Source organism: Acanthopagrus latus, chromosome 23, assembly GCF_904848185.1.
Source record: "Acanthopagrus latus isolate v.2019 chromosome 23, fAcaLat1.1, whole genome shotgun sequence".
Lineage (NCBI taxonomy): Eukaryota > Metazoa > Chordata > Actinopteri > Spariformes > Sparidae > Acanthopagrus > Acanthopagrus latus.
In genome coordinates, this window is record NC_051061.1 from 24,154,783 (window position 1) to 24,178,672 (window position 23,890).

At 43.6% G+C, this 23,890-nt stretch overlaps 1 protein-coding gene and 1 long non-coding RNA gene across 6 annotated transcripts; one reads left to right on the forward strand and one right to left on the reverse strand.

Annotated features, from left to right (window-relative positions):
- Nucleotides 1-298: 298 nt before the first annotated feature.
- LOC119013580 lies at nt 299-696 on the reverse strand. The gene is made up of 2 exons (XR_005072785.1): nt 581-696; nt 299-496 (listed from the first exon to the last, which is right to left on the reverse strand). It is a non-coding gene; the product is annotated as an uncharacterized LOC119013580 (long non-coding RNA).
- On the forward strand, nt 649-23,417 carry taok2a (TAO kinase 2a). 5 transcript variants are annotated; one of them, XR_005072771.1, is made up of 21 exons: nt 650-1,154; nt 6,470-6,610; nt 9,449-9,520; nt 9,821-9,922; nt 10,013-10,058; nt 10,153-10,249; nt 11,034-11,147; nt 11,510-11,601; nt 11,686-11,779; nt 12,351-12,432; nt 12,539-12,709; nt 13,541-13,750; nt 13,993-14,121; nt 14,558-14,794; nt 14,878-15,006; nt 15,417-15,620; nt 16,256-16,495; nt 16,585-16,806; nt 17,359-17,541; nt 17,979-22,542; nt 22,591-23,417. XR_005072771.1 is itself a non-coding variant. In XM_037088196.1 (21 exons), the coding sequence occupies exons 2-20, from the start codon at nt 6,479-6,481 to the stop codon at nt 18,873-18,875; spliced, it is 3,453 nt and encodes a 1,150-aa protein (XP_036944091.1). In that variant the 5' UTR covers nt 650-1,154; nt 6,470-6,478; the 3' UTR covers nt 18,876-18,895; nt 18,930-23,417. The 5 variants fall into 5 exon arrangements, 4 of the variants coding, with proteins under 4 accessions (XP_036944092.1, XP_036944091.1, XP_036944090.1 ...); XM_037088196.1 differs by having other exon boundaries at nt 17,979-18,895; nt 18,930-23,417; XM_037088195.1 differs by having other exon boundaries at nt 17,979-18,878; nt 18,913-23,417.
- The last annotated feature ends 473 nt before the right edge of the window (nt 23,418-23,890 follow it).

Here is a 23,890-nt window from a genome sequence, read left to right on the forward strand (position 1 = left end):
ATGTGTTGAATGCTGCCTGCAGTTAACAGAAACTCCACTAGATGTCGCCATTTCATAACAGATTTAGCCGATTACCTCACTGTCCTCGCTCTATTTCTATTTTTCATATTTTATTTAAGAAAATATGACAGCTTATTTGTTTTTCTTCAAGATGTGTGTCCTTACGATGGCATCACTGAATGTACTGTGACAATAACCATCAGCAGACATCCAGGTGAAGTGTTAGTGAGTGAACATAAAACTGGTATATTATATATTATTCAGGTGACATGTTATTTTCCTCAGTTGTATCTCACACTGCTACATTTCAACTGTCAACAGTTAATTCAAGAAAATAGAAATGGATTACTATACTGATTTATTTAATAACAGTACGCAGCTGATTGCTGATGTTTGTCCTTTTCTCGTTTTCAGTTCAACATTTTCATCACCAACACTGAACATCTTCAGAATACAGAGTTTCTATTCACTGCTGCGCTAAAGATGTATGGAGTCCCTGTAAAAAGAAAAAAATCATTAAATCAAGCCTTCGAGCCTTTGTACCAGATTATTAATATTATCTAGGTCGATTTATTTTTACCCTTTTATTTGTGAAGCGGAAACCTCACCGGAAATAGAACACATCAGTTTCCGGTCACCACTTCAGTCCCGCCCCACCAGTCTGTGCCATCTTGTATTTAGCAAGAACAAAAACGGTGTAAGAAACAAGTCCAGCCTCGGGATGGGGCGCAGGCTGTAGGACGAATTTTAGGAGTATATTTTAATACGGTCCGGTGTGACGGGACAACATGCTCGGAAGTGGGGCGCCGCGGAGTCACATCAGCCACACCCCGTAGAATAGCTAATGTTACCGTTAGCTTGCAAGCTATCGAAGCTAAGCTAGCCAATTAGCTAAGGCTAGTAACCCAGTAACGCAGGAGAGACAACTGGCGAGCTGAAAGTTTCTGCTCGAGCCAGCTTTATTAGCAGTGTGTTTTCTGAGAGCTTAATCTGTTTCACTGCTGCCCTGAAACCAGGAGGGACTTCGGTGGAAATGGGCCAAACGTCGTGCTGATTATCTGCTGAGAGGAGACTCGGGCTATGAGGATAGAGGCTCGCTAGCTTGGCTGCTAACAGTTGTTTTTCGTTCCAGAGCGGAACCACAATAAGCCGCGGTAAGTGATGCTACATTTAGTTAGCTGCGGTGCTAGCTCATCTAGTTAGCCGCTCCAGGGGTTTTCAAACTTGGGTCCGGGGACGCCCTGTGGGCTTTGATTTGTTTTCAGATGCCCATAGAAAAATGAAAAATGGTGTTAAATTGCTGCGGCTAACATTTAGCTTGGCGGATTCTTATGGGTCGTTATATCGGTTTATACTCAGTTGGCAGAATTTATCGCTATTTTTCTTTATGTCGAACAACCGAGAAAGAGAATTCTGTGTTGGGTCGAGAACAAAATTCGACTTCATGGAAGAAAACAGACATTATCTAATACTGTCCTGTAGATTTTGTGCCTTCTCTAACTGGGGGTCCTTAAATCACCCCTGCTAAAAAAATAAAATAAAATAAAATAGAAAAGTAAAATTAGCTCCTGCTGTCATGAAGTGTTAGCTTCGCCTTCATAAACATTTATCATCATTTGCTAACATTAGCACGTGAAGAAAATGTCTAATTTACAAATAAACTGTGTATAGTTTAATCTGATGCAGCTGTTTACCAGGTGGAATGAGTCCTCGATTTTAATGAGCTACTTTGACCACTACAAAGGAAAATCCATCCTGTGATCAGTTGAGCTGCTGACGTTGGATGTTACAGGCCGGTCCAAAACATTTATCACCAGCTGGATAACGCTCATGTCTTTTGATGAGGAATTCATCGGGGGTGGTTTACAGTTTATTTATGGTGCTGCAATGCCCAAACAAGACTTACTTTATAGATCTGAGGTTTCTTTTTTAGGGCAGAGGTTGATGCAATGCTTATGTAAACCTCAAATCAAAGCCTCACATGTTGAGTGTCCCTATTTCATCCTAAGTAACTGTGGAGAGATTCAGTTCGATATGGAAACGACATCTGCCTGCAGGAGACTTCGTATTAAATCACAGAAACGCATTCTGTTTCCATTTGTATGCCCCCAAAGACACTAGAGAAGCCTCAGTATCACAGTTAGAGTCAGAATGTACTTATTGTCATAGAGGTGCAGTTTGTGGATATTTAAGTCTTAATGTCAATGTGCGAACTTTTCCCCAAAGCTTGGACCACGCCCGGTGAACACTGTTGATGAATCCCAGCCTGTGATCAGTCTTCTTTTACTTTGAAATCATATCAGTTTAGTTTATAAGTGGTGCTGTTATTGGTGCTAATAAACGCTTATAAACCCACTTTGTGTGACTGTTTCACACGTTCACAACAAAGAGCTTCTGTTATGCAAAACTGTTTTCAAGTCCGGGCTCAGTTCAGCCATGTGATCTCAGCCATTCGGCTCCACTGACGCACCAAATTTCACGTCACGTCTGAGGCTTCGTTTCCCTTTTCCCTCCGCTGTTCTTCAGCGTCTGATGCTGCCTTCAAATGCAACTTCATTCAACTTGTGTGAGTTTGTTTTTTCCACATAGGAAGTTGAGGAAACTTGCGTCCCCAGAGTTGTGTGTCTGAACTTGTGAGAACACCCGTGTTCACTGGAAAATAGCTAAAATAGAACCGCAAGATGGATTCATGTTTAAAAATGGGGAATGATTTGGTCTTTTTCTGCTTTTCAACGTGAAGCTGAGGAATCAGAAAATGGTTGACATCAGTAGTGACGAACCTCTGTGTACTTCTTTCTTTTTAAACACCAGTCTGCTCCTGTGTCATTGTTCACGAGCTCGGGTTTTCAGAGAATTTCCATTTAGTCATGAATGCCACAACACTGGGTCATTAAAGGACTAGTTCACCACATACGTAAATCAGCCATTATGTCCTCACCGCCATGCTAACACTAACCCCGACAACAGAGCTGCGTCATTCTCCTTTACAACTGAAGTGGCTGGGGACTTAAAACGTAAAAGAAACAACCAGTTAAGCCATAAAATGCCTCCATACTGCTCATTTGCTGTAAACCTCAGTCTCTAGATGCCCCGAGATCTCAAACTGATTTGAAAAGACATTATTCACACCCTCGTTGTGCAGTTGAGCTCCTGCACCCACCTCAGACGGGCTGGATGCTAACGCTTGTAGCTGAACAGCTACACTGAAGATAGTTTGACGTCGGGGCTTCAGCAGACTGTGATCACAGCAGAAGATTTTTATGTTTCTGGTTGTTTCTCTGTTTTAAATCAAGTCTGCAGCTTCTTCAGTTGTTTAGCAGAATGCTGCAACTAAGTTTTACTATGAAGCTCCAGAACTGTTCTGTGGACTCGACACTCCACCTGACCTGATTACATAATGACTTTTGAATTTACATTTTTGGATGAACTGATCCTTTAATATCACGACCCTATTTGAAGGCCACTCTTACTTTCTTGTTTATTGTGAAAATGTATAGTGCAGATGATAGAAAACTGGAGAGTAATGTCCTGATGAAGATTCCTGACGGATCAGAACCAGTAACATCACAGTTCAGGCTCCAGGCAATCAGGACGCCCCATTTCTCTCATTCTAATTAAAGAAAACTTGTTGTTAGAAAAATGCCGCTCTCTCTCTCATTTTTCGGCTTGCTTGTTTCCTCCTGACTGTAGACGGGTGCTGCAGGCGTCTGAATCCTCTTCTTGGACTGAACACCATCAGATCACTGTGTGCCACATTATATATGATTGGAAATTGGTTCACTGCGTTCTGAAGAAATGTTGGGTTGGGGGTGGGAGGGTGATAATCTGTCTCCTCGTCTAGCGCAGATTTAATAGCACGTTTACACAGAAGTGCTTTAAAGGGAACGAGCCCGGCAGTCCTGCATTAAACAGGGACCCCGAGGCCGTGTGTTCATGCATTCAGACTCACAGAGGCCCGGTTCTGTTGCCGGCTCTCCTCAGGGTTCCAGCTGACACTCCAGGATGAGCAGCTACATTAACCCCATTATGAAATGATGTTGCTCTCGTCAATAACCTGGGCTCTGTGTGCAGGCTGAGGACGCAGTCAGGGGGCTGATTTAGTGCGGTGACTTGGTCTGCAGCTCAGCTCAGCTCGTCCTCTTGTGTTGATTCATACGGACCTTTGATTCGAGTCAGACAGTGAAGAACTTGTCAGTTTGGCTTTCTGCTTCAGATACACGAGTTCCCAGCATGTAATGAAATGGCGTGTATGTATAGATCCATCTTACTTCATGTTTTATATTCTTGTTGAGCCTCCCTGTTATGAAGGAGGACGTCTTCCCTCACGACTCCAAACAAGAATGAGGAAATGAAAAGACAAATGTAACAACTGATCAGCTGATAGTGAAGCTGATACAGATTGATAGTTGATTACAACAAAGGATTATTTTCATTGTTTATTTGTCTGAGTTATTTCCTCCATTACTTCATTGTATGGTCTTAAAAATGTCAGAAAAATGTCGATCAGCTAAAGATTTTCAGTTTACAGTCAGAGGAGACAGAAACAAGCTGACGGCAGCATTTTGTTCCCTGTATCACCAAATTGGCATGTAACAGACCATGATTGTCAACTTAATCATCTGAGATTATTCCTATTGCTAGTATTATTTGTGATGTCTATTTATTTATTTTAATCTGATTGAGTCTGTCCTTATTTTGTGGCTTTCAGTTTGTCTGAATTGTAAATTAAGAATTACGTGTAATCTCCACCACACTGTGCTCAAAGTCTGAAATCAATATTTAAACTAGTTGGCAATTAGTTTAAGTAAGTTATCAATGCAGATCTACCAGATAATTCTGTCCGACATGAGATAATTAACTGATTTAAAGGACGTATTGGTGAGAAAAGTTGATTTTCTTGTCTCATTCACAACTTGTCAAATAATGAGGCTTGTGGATTATAAGACGGGCTGGCCCTAAGTTTTCCTCTATACATGGGAAGTTGTTTGAGTGATACGAAGGCAAACATTCATTGATCACGCAGGTCAAGAGATGTGCGTTGATTGACGCACTCCCCAGCAAATCCCCCATCATTCCATCTTGTTTCCCAGTAAAGCTGTCGAGGTTGTTTTGGGGAAGTCCCTGTAATTCTTCATATATTCAGCAGAAAAACAAAAAGCAGTGTCAGTTTTTCTGAAGTCACGCAGCTCTAATAAGCGCATATATTTTATCTTCTGGAGTAATTATCTGCTGAAGTTATTGATTTTAATTTGCATTTTCTGGCACAAAGTGTGATTCTTAATGTCCCGCTCAGACTGTGTTAGCTGACTGTAGCACCGTGTTCTTATTCTGGAAACCTTCACAGCATTTACGTACTTCAGTTAATAATTGAGATCATGTTGTAAAAACCAGCTGCCATTTTGTCTGCTCCACATCAGTTCTCAGCCTCCTCTCTGTTTGACTCGCTCGCTCTGGTGTTTCAGGACATTCACAGTTGTTGTTTTTCTGTTGAATGTCTTCGTGTCACAACCTGTCGGCTGGTTACTGTCCCAGATAGATGAACTGTGGAAGATAGAGTCTGTTTTAAATCAGAGACGTGATAACTCCACACATTTACACCAAAAGCATCCAGTCATGACATTCCTGAAATATTGCACACTATCTGAGACATGCTCCATAGATTGTGAACATCAGGCCCGCTGATAAAGTCTCTGATTTCTGGTGCACATGAGGGAGTTTTGCAAATGGGTCACTTTACAAGAGTACAAGAATGCATTTTCCAGCATGTTTAACACATTAATTAGACGGTTTTCTGCCCAACTGAAGTGGAAAACAGACGCTTCACATCCTTCAGAAACAGAACGGGCACACGCTCCGTGATCCAAATATAAACCGGAGGGAAGTTCCTCCAGCAGCGTTCAAAACACAGGAACCTGCAGTCGCACCCCGACTGATGAACATCTCCAAATACATCAGATAGAAACGATTCATAATTCTGTTAAAGGATTGTTTCAGTTGGCATTGTCAGTGTTTCCTCCGGGTTTGTGTCTGCATGTATTCAGTCAGAGGGTTTAAATTTCCTCCTCGAGGATTAATCAATAAATAGGAACTTTAACTTGGGACCAATATTATGAGAATATCTGTAATAATAGATGGAAATGCAGATAATTAACTGACTCCAAAGCTTAATGATGAATCTTTTAGAAGAGGTTCGCTGTAAAAGTCCTTTAATTAGATTTGATGCTCTTCACATTGATTTAACATTAATTCTGCTCAAGTGGAACCAGTCAGCTGTGAGGAAAATACAGTTTACAATTTGGATTTGATTGATTGAATTGAATTGTATAATTGGATCTCTGTTACCGTGACCACGATTTATGCTTTTGGACAGAAACATTTCATCAGTTGTACCTCTGAGGTCTGAATGGTGTTACCTTGTTTTGACCTTTGACCTCTCCTCACCTGTCCTCCTCTTCTCCTCGTCCTCCAGGCCCTGGCCATGCCCTCGAGTGCACGGGCGGGCAATCTCAAGGACCCGGAGGTGGCTGATCTGTTCTGCAAAGATGATCCGGAGAAGCTCTTCGCTGACCTCCGTGAGATCGGCCATGGCAGCTTCGGAGCTGTTTACTTCGTGAGTACAACATCAGGTCGATCTTATGTTTGATTGGTCACGTGTGTCTTTACGGTCAGCGCAGCGTCTCCGCGCCGAGACAATCTGTGAACGAGATGGAACCTGATTATTGGACTGAATTACTCTTTGGTTGTTTTCATGTTTGGGACGAGTTCTGATAGAAACGGACGAGCTGTCTGAGCTTTTGTGTGGACAAAGGTGCGTTTATACCTGTTCTGAACAGCCACACCTGAAGGTGGAGGGTCTCCTTTAAATCTGTGATAACAGAGTTCATTTTCAGACGATCTCTCTTCATTATAAACAATAGTGACAAACGTTTCCGTTCTGCTCTTTTTAAACACACCAGTTCAGTGTCGTCATCCATGAGGCAGAGTTCTCAGAGAGTTTCCACTCAGTCATGAATACCACAGCACTGAGTGATTAAAGGAACAGTTCACCCACAAATGTAAATTCAGTCTATCCAGGTCTCCACAGGACCAAAGATCCCAAACTGATCTGAACACAATTTATTTCCACAATTTTTGGGTGCGAATAACATTTTCAGATCAGTTTTGCGTGTCAGGGCTTCTGGAGACTTAGTTTACTGTGGACGATTTTTATGGAGACATTTTGTGTTTTTACATTGCTTTTATCTGGGATGTAGCTGGAGAGCTATGCAAACCGTTCAGGATGTTATTCATAACTGGGCAAACTGTTCCTTTAATGTGTCTCAGGATCATTGTAGAATTGAGGAGTTGATATTGAGTTGCTGGGTCTGTGCCGTTCTCTTCTGGGATTTATGTCATTTTTGTGGCTGTTTTTACGTAGCTGTTAATCAGAGATGTTTCTCAAAAGATCAGCAAGAAGTTCAGGTTGATGATCAGAATCGTGCTGTTATTGGTCGACCGTTCTCCAGCTGGAGTAAACCAGCATCAGTGAGCACAACTAATCAGATGTTTGACGGTGGTATTGGATCGAGAGAAAACCGTACGATCAGAAGAAGATTATCTGCTCCTTCTTTATTGGCAGTTTTCTGTGTAAATCTTAAGCAACACGATCCTCTGTGTGCTGTGAGATTGTGTTGAAGTAAATCAGATTGTTCAGATCTTTATCAGATTCTTCCTGAATTTCCCTGGGAAACGCTCCCTGAGCTCTGGAGGGCAGAGCCGTGTTGGTCTGTGTGGGTTTTCTAACAGACAGAAACTGTCTCATCTGCATCTTGTCATTAATAAAGAAGCTGTGAATCTGAAAATGTCCCCGTCTAATTATGAAAACAGTGGGAACACTGTGTGTGTGTGTGTGTGTGTGTGTTGTTGTACCTTCATTCTTGAGGCTGCGTGGTAGACTCACACCTCCACAGTGTTCTCACCGACACACCGAACGTCTGAGTTTCAGAGGATCCTTAAAAGGCCATTAGAGATGTGCTACAAAAATAGACGATGTGCATCAATTTGCATCAATTTAACAGGAGTGCCGCAGCTTCATGCTGAACTTCTCTGAGCTCTGCTGTGTGCTCACTCCGTGTCCTCAGATGACCGTCATCACGTCAGTCGGGGCTTCAGAGCCTTATTTAATGTTGACGTGTTTTAAATAAGCTCACACAGCTCCGCTGGCCGACTCTGCCTGAATACTCTCTATCTGAATGTTTTTGTTCAGGAGTTGTTCTCAGTACAAACAGTGATGGATGATGCAGCAGTGAGTTGTTTACAGTCTGGGTCGCGTCTGACTTCTTGTTGTCGTCACAGTGAAACGTGCCGTCGTCTGCTGTCTGACAGCAGCAGCATCCTCACTTGGGATTTGAGGATTAAGTCCTCTGGAGGATTAAAGCTCTGGCAATAGATTTGAGGAAATATGAACATTTTTATCTAAAGAAAAATAAATAAATAAAAAATAATGATGTTCAGTTTATGAGCAGATGATTTGTACGTCTTTGTCCTCGGCTCACTGAACGTGTCCGGTTGATGTTTTGGCGCCACCAAGTGGTGGAGATATAATTAATGATTTTATCAAAAGTAGTTTATTCACAGAAGCAGCAGTGCAAAATTAACAGATGGAAGATTTTGTTGCTTCAGTCGGTTCCACTGACACAAATGGCTGAATGTAAACAGACAGCAGAGCAGCAGGTGAATAAGTAAAAACTCATTTACATGTTTTTTATTTCTCTGATCAAGTCCAGAAATTAAAATAAAAGAGTTGATTTGATTCTTGTTCTGTGACGTATGCTGACTGATGATGATGATGATGATGATGATGATGATGATGATGCTTTGTTGGTGTTGTTAGTCATTTCAATGTATTTAAGTAACCGGGTTACAGTCGGCTTTCTCCTCTAAGCTGATTTCTTAAACCTAATGTGAACATTAAACCTCGTTTCTGTAATCAGGGATTAGAGGAACCTAAATGTTCCCTGGAGAGGCCGATTCATGTGTCGATGACTCTAATCTGTGTTTTAAATGTAGAGCTCAGCTGATACTTGATTTTTGGGACTGATGCTGATATTTGTGTTTGTCAAACAGGCTGGAGATTCTACAGCTAACATCAAGTTAAAATCAGTGCACTGTAAATTAAATTAATGATTAATTACCCAAAGTATCTTGTCCTGGATTATGATTTTTCATATGTGCATAAACTGGATATCGATATTTAAAAGTCTGACAGCTGACATGCTGCCTGACGCACAGATAAACAGTAACCAGGTGAACCAGGTGAACACAGTGACGCTGCCTTCATCCCCAGACTGAGGTCACTCAAATGAAATGACCAGTTCTGTCTGAGTAACTTGGTTTCTTTAATGTTTAACATTTGTGTGTGTGTGTGTGTGTGTGTGTGTGTGCGTGTGTGTGCGTGTGTGGTCAACAGGCCCGAGATGTGCGCAACAATGAGGTGGTGGCCATTAAGAAAATGTCGTACAGCGGCAAGCAAACAAACGAGGTAACAAACCACAAAGACACGACACATTTCCTTTTTGTATTTTAAACTCTTACTTTTCCCTTTTCGTTCTAAAAGTATTCACTCTGAACTTTTAGAGAAATTTGAGCCCAAGAAACTAAACTTCGAGATTTTTCTTGCGATATCGTCCTCCACCTTCTCAACACACATTATTTCTTTCTTACTGTTGTTGATGAAGAAAGATGTTTAGAAATACACCAGGTCAGGAGTCTGGTAGTTCACTGACATGTCTGTAGAAATAACAATGTGCTGAGACTGACTGAGTGTTGTGTTGATGTGCAGAAATGGCAGGACATCATCAAAGAGGTGAAGTTCCTGCAGAAGCTTCGCCATCCGAACACTATTGAGTATCGAGGATGTTACCTGAAGGAGCACACGGCGTGGGTACGTATCCGTTCAGATCTGATGTGGAAACGTGATGTAAAGAGAAACTGGTGCGTGTGTTGATGGTCCTGTTGTTGTGTCGTCCCTCAGCTGGTGATGGAGTACTGCCTCGGCTCGGCCTCAGACCTCCTCGAAGGTTCGTTTAACACCCGTTCACTTATTGAGGCGTGATTATTTCATCGGTCTCTTGTTGTGTCTGACTCTTTTTCTTCTTTTCTTTTCCTTTCCAGTTCACAAAAAGCCACTCCAGGAAATAGAAATAGCTGCTATTACCCATGGTGCACTGCAGGGATTAGCATATCTTCACTCACACAACATGATTCACAGGTAAAAATCTTCTGTTTGTACACGTTAATCTGTTACCAGTTTACTGCAACACGTCTGTCAATGTTCCATTCCAGAAAAGTTTCATTACAAGATTTAGAAATGACTTTCTCTCAGATAAAATGTGTTTATTATTAGTAACGACACGTAACAACTAAAATAAGACCAAGTGGACGGACTGTCGGTGTTTTTCAGACGGGTTAAGTGTGTTTACATGTTGAACGTGATACAAGTCGAGACAAGAAGTCCAAGAATGTGCTCCATGTTGAAAACAGGTTTCGGCTTCCTGAAGGTCCAAATACGACTTGTTTATAACTGACTGCTGGCAAGAGTTGTTATCTCTGATCAGATTCAACAGCTGTTGTGAGACAAAGGCAGCGCGTTACACAACTCAACTGTTTGGACACTGAATAAGATGAGCTGATAAGAATGTGTGAGCCTGCACAGAGTGGCTCTTCCTGCTGTTACGCATCTAAACTGCCAGAAACGTAACAGAAGTTTTCATTCAACTTTACCAAGAAAATTGATCAATTTTTAAAGATCTGTTGATTAAAACAAATGTAAAAACAGATGCACACGTTGTCCTGAGAACATTGTTTGAGTTTCTGGTTCACAGGATTGTTTGTTCATCTTTTCAAACGCTTATTTCAACGAGAAAATCTTCTTTAAGAACAGGTGGTATCTGTCGCAGACCAGCTCTGATTGGCTGCTGGTCACCTTACATCTGTATATGAATGTTAATATGAACGTTAAGTGTGTGTTGGTGCTAACGTCTGATCTTCTGCAGGGACGTGAAGGCAGGAAACATCCTGCTGACGGAGCCCGGTCAGGTCAAACTGGGGGACTTCGGTTCTGCTTCGATCGTCGCTCCGGCCAACTCGTTCGTTGGGACTCCCTACTGGTGAGTGTTGAGCCCAAACCTGCCGTCTTCTTCTACAACGACTACATTTAATCAGAGAGTGGGGTTGTTTGTTGAAATCAATCTAGGATATTTAAGGTGTTCAGGTCATCATTCCTTCTCAGAGAGATTTTATATTAACTGGTCAGTCGTCTAATTGTCTTTTAAAATGAGCAAGAGGAGAATTTTTAAAGCTCCTACTACAAATCAAGTGTTGTGTCCTGAGTGCATCTTTCTGCAGTTGTCAACAACCTTTAAGCGTGTTTGTTTCTTCAGAGGTCATAGAAAGTGCAGATCGATGCCACGGCACTCTGAGCTTCTTAACTCTTAATGTATTATTGACGTCCTGCTGTTCTCTCCGTCAGGATGGCTCCAGAGGTGATCCTGGCCATGGACGAGGGACAGTACGACGGCAAGGTGGACGTCTGGTCGCTGGGCATCACCTCCATCGAGCTCGGTAAAACCTGCCGTCTGTGTAACGATAAATCCAGGCGTGAATTTATAGCGAACGAGGAGTTGTTGACTTTGTGTTCTTCCACAGCGGAGAGGAAGCCCCCACTGTTCAACATGAATGCTATGAGTGCCTTATATCACATCGCTCAGAATGAAAGCCCCATCCTTCAGTCCAATCACTGGTGAGAACATTTCCGTTTGATCTGCGCTCAGTTTGATCTTTGCAGAAGCCATCAGCTGCTTTTATCTCCACACTGAGACATAATTCCCTCAGAAGAGTTTGTGGAGAGTCTTAAAAGTTTTAACCACTGAACTCAAATGTTCTCCTCCTTGTTTTTATCACGATCTGTTTCATCGACCATTGAACAGCCGGTAAAATCATCAGAATGACGAGATGCATTGATTTCATTGGTTGGAAAGGATTCTGTGAAGTTAATTTGTCACCGTACCACCGCATGTGACAGTAAAGCCTTTAAGAGTCGGGAGAGTTTGGGTTTGGATCAAAAGTTTTTCACCACATTTCTTGAAATATTTAGATTTGTTTTTGTAAATTCTCCTCTTGAGGGACTCCATGAATAAACTATGACAGTAGATGAAATGTGCTGGGATATTTAAGATGTGATGGGGAGTAAACAAGATCTGATATCTTAACAATGTTGATATAGATTCTTAATCTCAGGATAAAGTAGACGTTTGTGTCTTCAGAGGTCGTAGACGATCCTCTTAGAAATATAATCTCATGTTTCTCTGCAGGTCTGATTCCTTCCGCAACTTCGTTGACTCCTGCCTACAGAAGATTCCCCAGGACCGGCCTACCTCGGACGTGCTGCTCAATGTGAGTCCTCACATAGATCAACCCAGCACACACACACACACACACACACACACTCATGAATCTCCTCTCCGTGTCATTGAGCTCACCTGTCCTCTCCCTGCTGCAGCATCGCTTCTTGTGTCGCGAGCGCCCGCTGACCGTCGTCATGGACCTGATCGCACGAACGAAGGATGCAGTTCGGGAGCTGGATAATCTGCAGTACCGTAAGATGAAGAAGATCCTCTTCCAGGAGACCCAGCAGAACGGCCCCGTGTCTGAAGGAGGGGAGGATGAGGAGGTGAGGAAGGAGGGAGAGGTGAAGGCTGTGTGCCAGACAGTCACAGAGATCCAGAGTTATGAATTATTTCACCAGGAGGCATCCTCCATCGATAGTGAGTTTACAGCATCCTGTCAGATTCTAACAGGTCGTATTTTTGTCAGTGATGGTCACTTTACCAACAACATAAAGAAACGCTCCATACAGACCCCCCCTTCCTCTGGGAGCTGTTTGGGTTTTGTCCAAAGCACATTTTCTAATGTTCTTGTGATGTCAGGATTCCTTTAGTCTTGAGTGCTGGGGTGTTGGATGGTTGAGGAGAGAAAGCGAGGAGGAGGAAAGAAGGAAAACATGTAGAGAACGAGGAAAAAGACGACAAAGAAAAGAAGTAGGATCATGAAATGAAGCCACAGAGAGGTGAGGAGACCGAGGAAGTGAAGGAAGAGAGAACAGTGACAGAAAGATTATGTTTGAATAGTTACATGACTGGAAATGCTAAAAATAGAGGAGCACACTGCGGAAAGAGTCTCTTTGACTGTAGTTTTGCTTATTATGTACATTTGTGTGTACTGAAGTAACACTCGAGAGCAAAAGGAACAAAAATGTTAAAATGCAACGTCTCTATTTTATTCAGCATCTGCTGGTTAAATCTTAATGAACACTTCCTGCTCATTCGTCTTTGTTTTTGTGTTACTGCCTTGAGAAACACACGTTGTTGCACATCAAGCCACAACAGTCTGTTTCAGTCTGTGGAGCACGTCTGAAAAAGACACATTGTTCAAGCGGACAAAGATGAAAACTTAAATATTTGTCCAAGAAATAACTTCTTGATTGGATGTTTGTGTTTGTCAGGAGGTGGAGCAGTACCTGCTGCGGACCGGCACCATCAACAGCATGGAGAGCTCCCAGTCTGTTCCCAGTATGTCCATCTCAGCCAGTTCACAGAGCAGCTCCGTCAACAGTCTGGCCGACGCCTCCGACGACAGCAGCAGTGAGATGGCCATGATGCAGGAGGGCGAGCACACCGTCACCTCCAACAGCTCCATCATCCACCGACCCACGGTAAACACTTTCCCAGCCGGTCCTCCTGCTTCAGGATCCACGATACTCACAGATGTTTGTTTGTGATGCCAGCGAACGTTCAGTGAGAGAGTTTGAGGATTGAAACTGAACTAAAGTTGGATTATGCACCGTCCAGTTTCAAGAAAAATAAGTTTTATGAAAAATGTGTAGTTTTGTGTTTGTGTGATCTTAAAGTATCCCCTCCTCCTCTTCCTCCTCCTGCCCCTGTTCCTCCTCCTCAGGGTCAGGATAACATCTATGATGACCCTTACCAGCCAGAGATGGACCAACCACAGGCTCCTTCAGCTGGACGCCGCCGAGCTTACTATCGCAACCGTGACCACTTCGCCACCATCAGAACCGCCTCACTTGTAAGTTCACTCATCAAGGACTCCTGTAGTTTGGTTCTGTCGGCTCAGAAACAATCCAAACATTTGACTCTCAGTCTTTATATTGAACAAATGATGAGTTTGGTTCCTGGCTGGTGGTGATTTCTAAGTATAGAACAGTCTGAGACTTTATTCTCGTATTTTATTAGTGTTATTCTTGCTGCTAATCCACTGATGACACAAACAGCTGTGACCTTTAATAGATAATGAAAACTGAATTAAACCCAAACCTCAGAATCTAAAGCAGTAAAGAGAAGCTGCTTTATGGATGTAATAAACAGAGTTTATTGTACTTTTGCTTGTGTAAGAGAACTTTATGTTCCACATGTGTTATAAAATCATGTGGATGTCTGGATGCTTCTGATTGGCACTCCAGTGCATGACATCAGTGTTGATCTGTTTGTTACCTGTCCTCCAGGTGACCCGTCAGATCCAGGAACACGAGCAGGGCTCGGCACTGCGGGAGCAGATGTCCGGGTACAAACGAATGAGGCGGCAGCACCAGAAGCAGCTGATGGGGCTGGAGAACAAGCTGAAGGCGGAGATGGACGAGCACCAGCTGAAGCTGGACAAAGAGCTGGAGAACCAGAGGAACAGTTTCTCCACTGAGGCCGACAAACTGGTGAAGAAGCACCAGGCCATCCTGGAGAAGGAGGTGAGACGTCTGCTGCTCGTCTGCTTCGTCCGGGACAGGAATCTGTGCTGGATCAATATTAAGGTGTTTGTGTTGTCCTGCAGACGAAAGCAGCCATCGCCGAAGAGAAGAAGTTCCAGCAGCACATACTGGGCCAGCAGAAGAAAGAACTGACCAGTTTACTGGACTCACAGAAACGCCAGTACCGCCAGCGCAAAGATCAGCTGAAGGAGGTAAAAGCAACACATTCACACATCAGATACCAGATATCACTGAACCAGAACTCACGTTAGTCGTTCCTCCTCGTGTCCACTGATTTCTTCATTATTTACCGTTTAACATTTAAAAAAACATAATTGATGCTCATTTCGATGTGTTAAGACGCTTGGCTGAACTCCTCTGATTTGATTGGCTTCCTGCTGTGCGTTTCCACTCAGACTGGAAGTCACTTGACGACCAATAGATATTGTTACATATGTACAGGCATCCATCATCACGTATTAATGTCACGGTGGATTGAACCACCACTTCAGATTTTGAACGTTTGTATTGCGGTTTTGTCTCAGTTTCCAGGACCGTGACCGCCTGATGTTTACTCTCTGAGTTCACAGCTGGTCTGACTTTTTTCCATTCTGTTCTTCAGGAGCTGAACGAGAACCAGTCGACTCCGAAGCGGGAGAAGCAGGAGTGGTTGATCCGTCAGAAGGAGTGTCTGCAGCAGATGCAGGCGGAGGAGGAGGCCAGTCTGCTGCGGAGGCAGCGGCAGTACTACGAGCTGCAGTGTCGTCAGTACAAGAGGAAGATGCTGCTGGCTCGACACAACCTGGAGCAGGACCTGCTCAGAGAGGTACCGCAGCCCACCTAGACAAGGTGTTCTTATTGAGTATAGATTATTCTAATCAGGAGCATGATATAGTTATGTAAGGGAGAGTTCAGTTGGAGCGGTGATATTGGTGTTTGTTGTGTCAAAATGCGGCTTAATCATGACAGAAGTTTGAACATCAGCAGAGACGTTTGTTTTTCTGGAGGCAGAGAACATATAAACTGCTTCTTCTGTCGTCTTTGTGCTTCAGTGCAGCTTTTTACCCGAATCAAAGGAGACACGAGGTAAACTGCTTGTCACAATCTGCCAGAGCTGAAAGTGACGTCATCCAAAACCTCCAGGCTCTTAATTTACCGGCAGCAGTGACAAAGAAAAGCAGCAAATCCTCAAAACAAGGAGCTGGAATAGTGACTGTCGGACTTTTCTGTTTAAATAATGAGAGAAACGATGAACTATCAGAATTTTCTTTCTCTTCGACTAATCAGTGCAGCTCTAATGAAAGAACGTGTGACTGAAGTATTTCATCTGCTGCAGTTCTTCTAGAAGAAGATTTTTAATTGTGATACAAAGACGTTTTGTTAAATGGAACGTAAACTCAACGTTGTAGTTTAATTCACTGTCAGTCAGAAATAATGTCATGACCTCTCGTCCTCCTCCAGGACCTGAACAAGAAGCAGACCCAGAAGGATCTGGAGTGTGCCATGCTGCTGCGGCACCACGAGTCCACCCAGGAGCTCGAGTTCAGGCAGCTGAGCTCGGTGCAGAGGACTCGAGCCGACCTGATCCGAACGCAGCATCAGACGGAACTGACCAATCAGATGGAGTACAACAAGCGCAGAGAGCAGGAACTGCGACAGAAACACACCATAGAGGTCCGGCAGCAGCCCAAGAGCCTCAAGGTAACGTCTGAAAGCAGCAACACGTCCTGGAAAACATTTCATCAAATACAGTTCTCAAAATATTAAACTGTATTAAAACCTGTTTTCAGTCCAAAGAGCTGCAGATCAAGCGTCAGTTCCAGGAGACCTGTAAGATCCAGACCCGCCAGTACAAGGCCCTGAGGAACCACCTGCTGGAGAGCACTCCCAAATCCGACCACAAGGCCGTCCTCAAACGCCTCAAAGAGGAACAAACACGTAAGCTGGCCATCCTGGCTGAGCAGTACGACCACTCCATCAACGACATGCTGTCCACACAGGCTGTGAGTAAGGCAAGGAAACCTCCGCGCACCTGCTACACCTGCTACACCTGCACCATCATCAGCTACACCATCAGCACAATTATCATGAAGACGCATCCACAAGGACAAACTTTTAATCTGCCTTGGAAACGTAAATGAATCCTCAGCAGTCAGACGCACAGAACGTCTCTACAGACCAGAAATACAAACTGTCACTGTCGTTGCACAGCTCTGCTCCTGCTCAGAGCAGCTAAGAGCTGAATAATCAATGAAACTGTCGACTTCTAGAATAAATCTGATTAATAATAAGAAAATAAATAAAGCTTTAAGATGACTGAATTTGTTGGTGAACTGTCCCTTGAAGCAGACAAAATTTTAGTGTTTCATTTATTTTATTAAATGATCCAGTGAAGTAACAGGATATAAAATGAGACAAAGTCAGATAAAGTCGTGATAAAAGAGTTCCTCAAGAAAAGAAACTCCCACTAAAAGCAAAATGTCGCCTCACATCACATCTTCAGATAAATCTGTCAGTGTTTGCTGCTGTCGGCTGCTGACGTTCGTCCTGGTTTGTCCCCACAGCTGCGACTCGATGAGACGCAGGAGGCCGAGTACCAGGTGCTGAGGATGCAGCTGCAGCAGGAGCTGGAGCTGCTGAACGCCTACCAGAGCAAGATCAAGATCCACACCGACACTCAGCACGAGCGAGAGGTGAAGGACCTGGAGCAGAGGGTGTCCATCCGCCGGGCGCTGCTGGAGCAGAGGGTACGAACACTCGAACGAAAACTTTTTACTGTCACTGTCTCAGGAAAAAGGATGTTATGCTTCCTCTGGGTCAAGTAGATTCACCCAAAACACATTTTAATTGAATCGGAATAAAACTATCCATCGACCAGGAAGTTTCAGGCTTCTTTTGGAGGATTGTTGTTACTTAACAAATGATTTCATTATTTATATAAACAGTGAAATCGGCTCATAGCGTCTGAGCGCCTCAGTGAATGTCTTTAAAAAATTAGATTTATTCCACCAACAAAATTAACCCAAATACCTTCAGTTAACTCTCGTGACAGAGAAACATCTCCAATCGTCCATCTGCAGCCAGAGAATAAATCAACAAACACTGATTATGAACAGAAATGTTTGCAGCTGTAAACGTTTTGTTGTGGCGTTGACTCGACCGCTGACTCTCGTCTGTGTTGCAGATCGAGGAGGAGATGCTCTCCCTGCAGAACGAACGATCGGAGCGGATCCGGACTCTCCTCGAGCGTCAGGCTCACGAGATCGAGGCCTTCGACTCGGAGAGCATGCGACTCGGCTTCAGCAACATGGCGCTGACCGGAATCCCGGCCGAGGCCTTCAACCAGGGCTACCCGACCCCCAGCCCGTCCTCGGGCTCCAGCGGCTGGCCGTCGCGGCCCGTCCCGCGCTCGGGCAGCCACTGGAGCCACAGCGTCCAGAACTCGGTGGCGACTCCGTCCTGGCGCAGTCAGAACCACAGCGGAGGTGGCTTCAGCCGCGCCGAGTCCATCACCTCCTCCCACGGCCTCGGCAGGGACAGCGAGCTGCACAAGAGCAGCAGGGTTCACTCCTCCTCCTCCACCTCCTCCTCCTCCTCCTCCCACCATCACCAGCAGCACTACCTCCCGCAGCACTACCAACACCACCAGAGCACGCCGCAGCTGTACCGCGACGAGCGCGACATCAGGGAGCGCGAGCGCGCCCGGGAGTGGGTGGGAGGTGGGGTCCACTACCCCCATCACTCCCAGGGCCACCACCATCACCACCACCACCACCTCTCCACCCACGCCTCCTCCCAGTCCCTGGCTCTCCTGCCTCCGCCGCCACCTCCTCCCCCCATCTCCCTCTCGTCCTCCTCCCCTCCCTCCTCCGCCTCTTCCTCTTCATCGTCGCAAGGAGGCTACGGAGGCGGGGGCCTGAGCGTCAGGGGCCCGACTCTGATGGCGCTCAGGAACAGCCCCCAGCCTCTGAGGAGGACGGCGTCCGGGGGTCCGGGCGGCGGGGGGAGTGACGGAGGGCTGAGCCGGAGCACATCGGTCACCTCCCACATCTCCAACGGCTCTCACCTGTCCTACTCCTGAGAGGCTCCTCCTCCTGAGAGGCTCCTCCTCCTGAGAGGCTCCTCCTCCTGAGAGGCTCCTCCTCCATGACCTTCTGCTTCTGTAAACAAACAAACAGGGCTACCACGTGTTTCAGATATCGAGAACAGAAGTAGAACCAGGCCCGTTAGAGAGAGAGTTCTGTTTTAGCATGTTTTAAAAGGCTTCATAGAGCTGAAGTCAAACAAACCAAACCCCAGTTTTAAAAGTGTAAATTTAAACATCTCCTTTCCTGAAGAAAGAGAGGAGAAGCCTTTACAGTCACTGTTCTGAACGAGTATTAGCGTCACTGAGCTCTTCCACATGTTACAGAGTTGCACAGAAACGGTGACGAACAAAAACAAACGTCACGTTCACACGTGAAAATGAGCCGTGTGTCGCAAAATGAACAAGTGGAACCGTTTTAAGATCTAATTTGAATAAAACACTCGAGTCCATTTGTGGATTTTGCGACACACTGATCTGTTGCACAGTATTTAGTCGCCTGTTGGCCCAGTTTGAGATTCAGGTTTGAAGTCGAGCGGGTTTTGATTTTCAGTTTGTGTTTCAGTTTTGGAGGTGAGCGACAGGTGTGGAGCTTCCACTTGGCTAGCGGTGCTTTAAAAACCACTGTAACTATGTAAATAACGGTAAATTGTAAACCCAGTTTTTTTTTTTTTGATCTGTCAGTGTTTCATACGTTCGGCGGGGGGTTTTATTGACGACACATTTCTTTTATTTGTAGTGATAAGATTCTGTATATGACAACTGAACAAACACTGCCATCTCAAGACGACTCGACCACTGCCCTTTAAATCTTCTTAAAGGGGCAGTCCCACATTTTGAGATCGTTTGCCATCTCGACTCGAGTCAGGAGACGAGGCGAATCCTCGGATTGCTCTGGGTGTTCAGAACAGAAGAAGGAAACTACAGAAGTGATTAATCTTTTTTCAGATGAATCCCAGCGCACAGTGAGAGGAAACGTTTCCACATCGTCTGTTCAAGGATGAAAAACAAGAGCGAGGAGTCTGTTTGTGACTCATTTCAACAGTTAAACACTTCACTTGAAACAACGCTGCTCATTCATTCATTCAGTCTAAAACGGTGATTCCTGACCTTTTTATTCTTATTATTTGGTCATTTTGCCTTCTTTTAGTAGGAAGTCTTTGGTCATTAATAACACAAAAGAGATCATAAACATGGATTTTTAACCTGCAAGTTTGCAGGTTATTCCAACAGTAAGATCAGACTCGATAAATACAAACGTGGAGATATCTGGATGTGAAGTTAGTCCTCAATCTTTCCATGTTCCCTGAAATACACAGCATATGTTTTGATAAATCACTCAAACATGTTCAGATTCTGAGTTTAAAGTATAAATATTCATGTTAACACATCTTGAACGATCAGCTGGAGGTCAGAGACTTAAACATTAAAGAGGGGGGCGAGTTTAAGATGGCCGACTTCTTAAAACAGAAAGCAGGTTTCGTAGTTTTCTTATCAAATCCAGCCGACTTTAAGTAGAGAAGCAGCTCACCTGAGAGTCGTTACTGATTCTTTTACTATAATTTTTTCTTTCTTCCAGTTTCTGTTCTGAACTCAGAGAATCTGACTCGACTTAAAACAACAGACGAGAAAAAAAGTCTCAAAGTGTCGACGTGCTCCTTTAACAGGTCTGTGTGTGTGTGTGTGTGTGTGTGTGTGTGTTACCTGCCCCCCCCCCCACTCAGTCTGGTCTGCATCTGTACATACAATGTACATGTTACATTACAGATTAGAAAACATTTCCGTGCATGGACTTTGTGTACAGACGCCATTTGTATGGATCAACATGCACACTACCTATTTATATAGATGCATATAAATGTAAGATACCTGTAAATGTGGCAGGTATACTGAAGATTGTTCACTGTCCAACACTTTTGACTTGCATTGTACTTACCAGTGTACATAAAAGCACTAACTCTGAGACTGTGTTAGAGTAATAATAATGATTATTTTGTCACGTGACTTCAAACCGATTTGTACTAGATGCAGACAGATAGATGCTATCATCATTATTATTACCTCTACTGCAGCTGTAATATTTATGTTGTATGCTACTTTTTAAATATGTAATTGCCAATTTTTGACCACTAGGTGGGTGAATAAGCGCAATGTTACTGTGATAGAGCTATAAAAAGACAAAAATATTAGTGTTTTTAAGGAGGACATAAAGGACTACCTTTCCCAGCATTCCTGTCGAGGTCTCAGGGGAGGAGTCTCCAGTTGTGGGCGGGGCTGCGTTCCACTTCTTATCTTTTATTTTTGAGCCAGTAGTAAAGCGTGGAGCGTCCACGGTCGAGCGGAGCGATGTTTCCAGATTCTTTCACTACGTTTTGGTGCCATGTTGTTTTTTTAACTTTTTGATTTATGTTTCGAACTTCTTCAGTCGCCGCGCAAAAAAAAGGACGTTCCCCCAAAAACACACTGTAACCTGTGAACTACGGAGGCTCAGAGTGGACAATGTCAGACGATCACAGCAGAACAAAGAGTCGTGTGGATACGTTTTGATGAATATGAAACGGCTGAACAAACAAGTACTCATTATTTCATTAACTCAGAGGATGTCAGAAAGATGTTTATACGGAAATCTCCTTTAGTTCAAACTAAAGTTCTGTTTTGTTTTCATCCAAGACATTTTTAGTTCAGATTCTCCTTTTTAAACTGTCTTTATTTATGTCCAACAACCTGTAGAGGCAACAGTCAGAAAGGTAAAAGTCAAAACTACATTTTGGCCTTCACGATCTTCCGTACTGATGCTCGACGTTTTGGTTTCCTGCATTTTTTTATTCAATACATTATTTTTATTCATAATGTTTGAGTTCATAAGGTCACCATCATGAAAAGAGACATTATGAGTTTTAATAATTAGTTTCAGTTTAACGAGTTTTAATGTTGAACTCGTTTTGTTCACACGACTCTTCGGTCCTGACGTCGTCTGTCGGATGTCGAACACTTTGTGAACTCGACTCTTCATCATTTTATTTTGCACAGTCCGAATGGGTAGAAAAATCCTCGGGTGGCTTCCTGCAGCAGGCGATCGAACCAATCAGCTGATCGCTCTGACTTCCTGTCACGTGACCCTCGTGACGTCGCCGCTGCAGGACGCTGCTGCCGTGTGATCTGATGCTGTCTGTCATGTCTACCTCATTTGCACTGATAGTAAAAGAATGTTTGGTGGGTTAACAAAGATTTGTAGTTTCTTTCCCGTATTTTTTTTGCTTTTTGTGCAAATGTTGCCGAGATGCTGAATGAGAGCCGGAGGGGCGACGGGTGAAGCTGGGTCCAGTTCGGTTCCCCTCCGCTGACTCGTCGTTACAGGACATGCTGGACTTTGACCTCAGACACTAAAGACGCTCGCTGTCGATCTGTGGATGGATGTTTGAACCTGCTGGTGGACGAACTTTCCCCATCCTCAAAAAAACCTCAAGAAAATGTTCAAACGTGAGATTTCAATTTGCCAACTTTGTTTTTTCTTTCTTTCTTTCTTTTTTTTTTTTTAATGCATCATTTTGTAAAGGAGCTTCAGTCCTGAACCATTCCTGTGTTAATTCTGCCAATTAAAGCTGCACTGACGAAGATCGAGTCTCCGCAGAGAGACGAGTAGATGTAGATCCATCATGTTCAGGTGATCACGTGGTCACATGTTCAGGTGATCACGTGGTCACATGTTCAGGTGATCTCTTGTTTCAGGTCCCAGCAGCAGATAGACATGATCGTACTGTGAGTAGTTCACTGACATCAGGATTTCTGTGTTGTCATGGTGTCAAACAGGAACATTTTGGGAGATTTTCGTGTTTGCCGTCGTCTCTGGAGTTGAGTTTTATTATTTTAATGATTCTTAGTTTGATCACAGACTGATAAACTTGCTGAGTTTTGTTATTTCACAGAAAAAAAGAATTGTCAGAAGACATTTGACACCTGGACACGTTGAAATACTGTAAATCTGTGTTTCAAATGAAAAAGCCCAAATTGATTTTAGTTCAGCTGCTACAATGTGAGAAAAGAAAAGAATGTTTTTATCTGTTTGATGTCAAAGTGAAGAAAATATTTCTGTTTCGGACAGAAGACGTGATCCGACTCGTGACGAGCTGAAAACAGAATGATTTATTTTTATTGTGAAATGTTTCTCCATGACTCGATGGCACACAAGCAAGTTTCCCAGAATGCCGTTCTGTTAGTGTTCCTTGTTTTCTTCATGTGGGTCCATTTTGTTTCCTGGAGCAGTTTTAGTTCTGCTGCCGCCTCTCTCCCTCTAAAGACTCACACACCGACGGTCCGGCTGTTTGAGGCCGGCAGGTTCAGAAACTGACCGCTGTGGCGATGATGATGATGATGATGATGATGATGATGATGATGTTTGTGTGGCGAGCAGGATGGATGTTGGATTAACGCGAGTTTCAATTGTTCAGGTTCAATGCAAAATGTTCAGAGGAGCCGAGAGACGAGTTGTACAGAAACGTAACAAAATAATTTTGGAGAAATAAAAGAACAAAAAGACGACGTGTCTTGTTTTCATTGCGTCTGATGGAGAGAAACTTAGTATATTTACTCAAATACTGTAGTTAAAGAAGCAGATCGCCCCCTGCTGATGGAAACTGGTGAAGTTTTATAGACGAGATAATGACTCAAAGGAATCTGCTTAGAAATCCTCAACAGACACTCCTCACGTGTGCAGAACCTGCCTTAGAAACATCATGTTTTTAAGTTTTCACAGTAACAAATTGACCTTGTGACAGTTGTCTGAACATTCACAGGTTCACTGCTAACAGGAAGAGCAAACTGCTAATTCGGCTTAAGTTTTAAAAGAGTTCTGGTATTTTATTGTGGGTTTTTTTTTCTTTATGCTTGTTTTTCTGTTTTAAATCAAGTTTAACTGTTTGAGTGAACTGTTCCTTTAAGTTCATCCTGTTATTTTTACCTAAAACATTTATTAATTTACAAGATAAAACTTGATGTACAAACTTTGTTATTCA

Bases quoted from the DNA above. Each gene is read 5' to 3' on its own strand.
- taok2a (XM_037088194.1), top strand. From the start codon at position 6,479: ATGCCCTCGAGTGCACGGGCGGGCAATCTCAAGGACCCGGAGGTGGCT. The intron at 9,923-10,012 runs GTACGTATCCGT...GTCGTCCCTCAG, and splicing joins TGAAGGAGCACACGGCGTGG to CTGGTGATGGAGTACTGCCT. The intron at 11,780-12,350 runs GTGAGAACATTT...GTTTCTCTGCAG, and splicing joins ATCCTTCAGTCCAATCACTG to GTCTGATTCCTTCCGCAACT.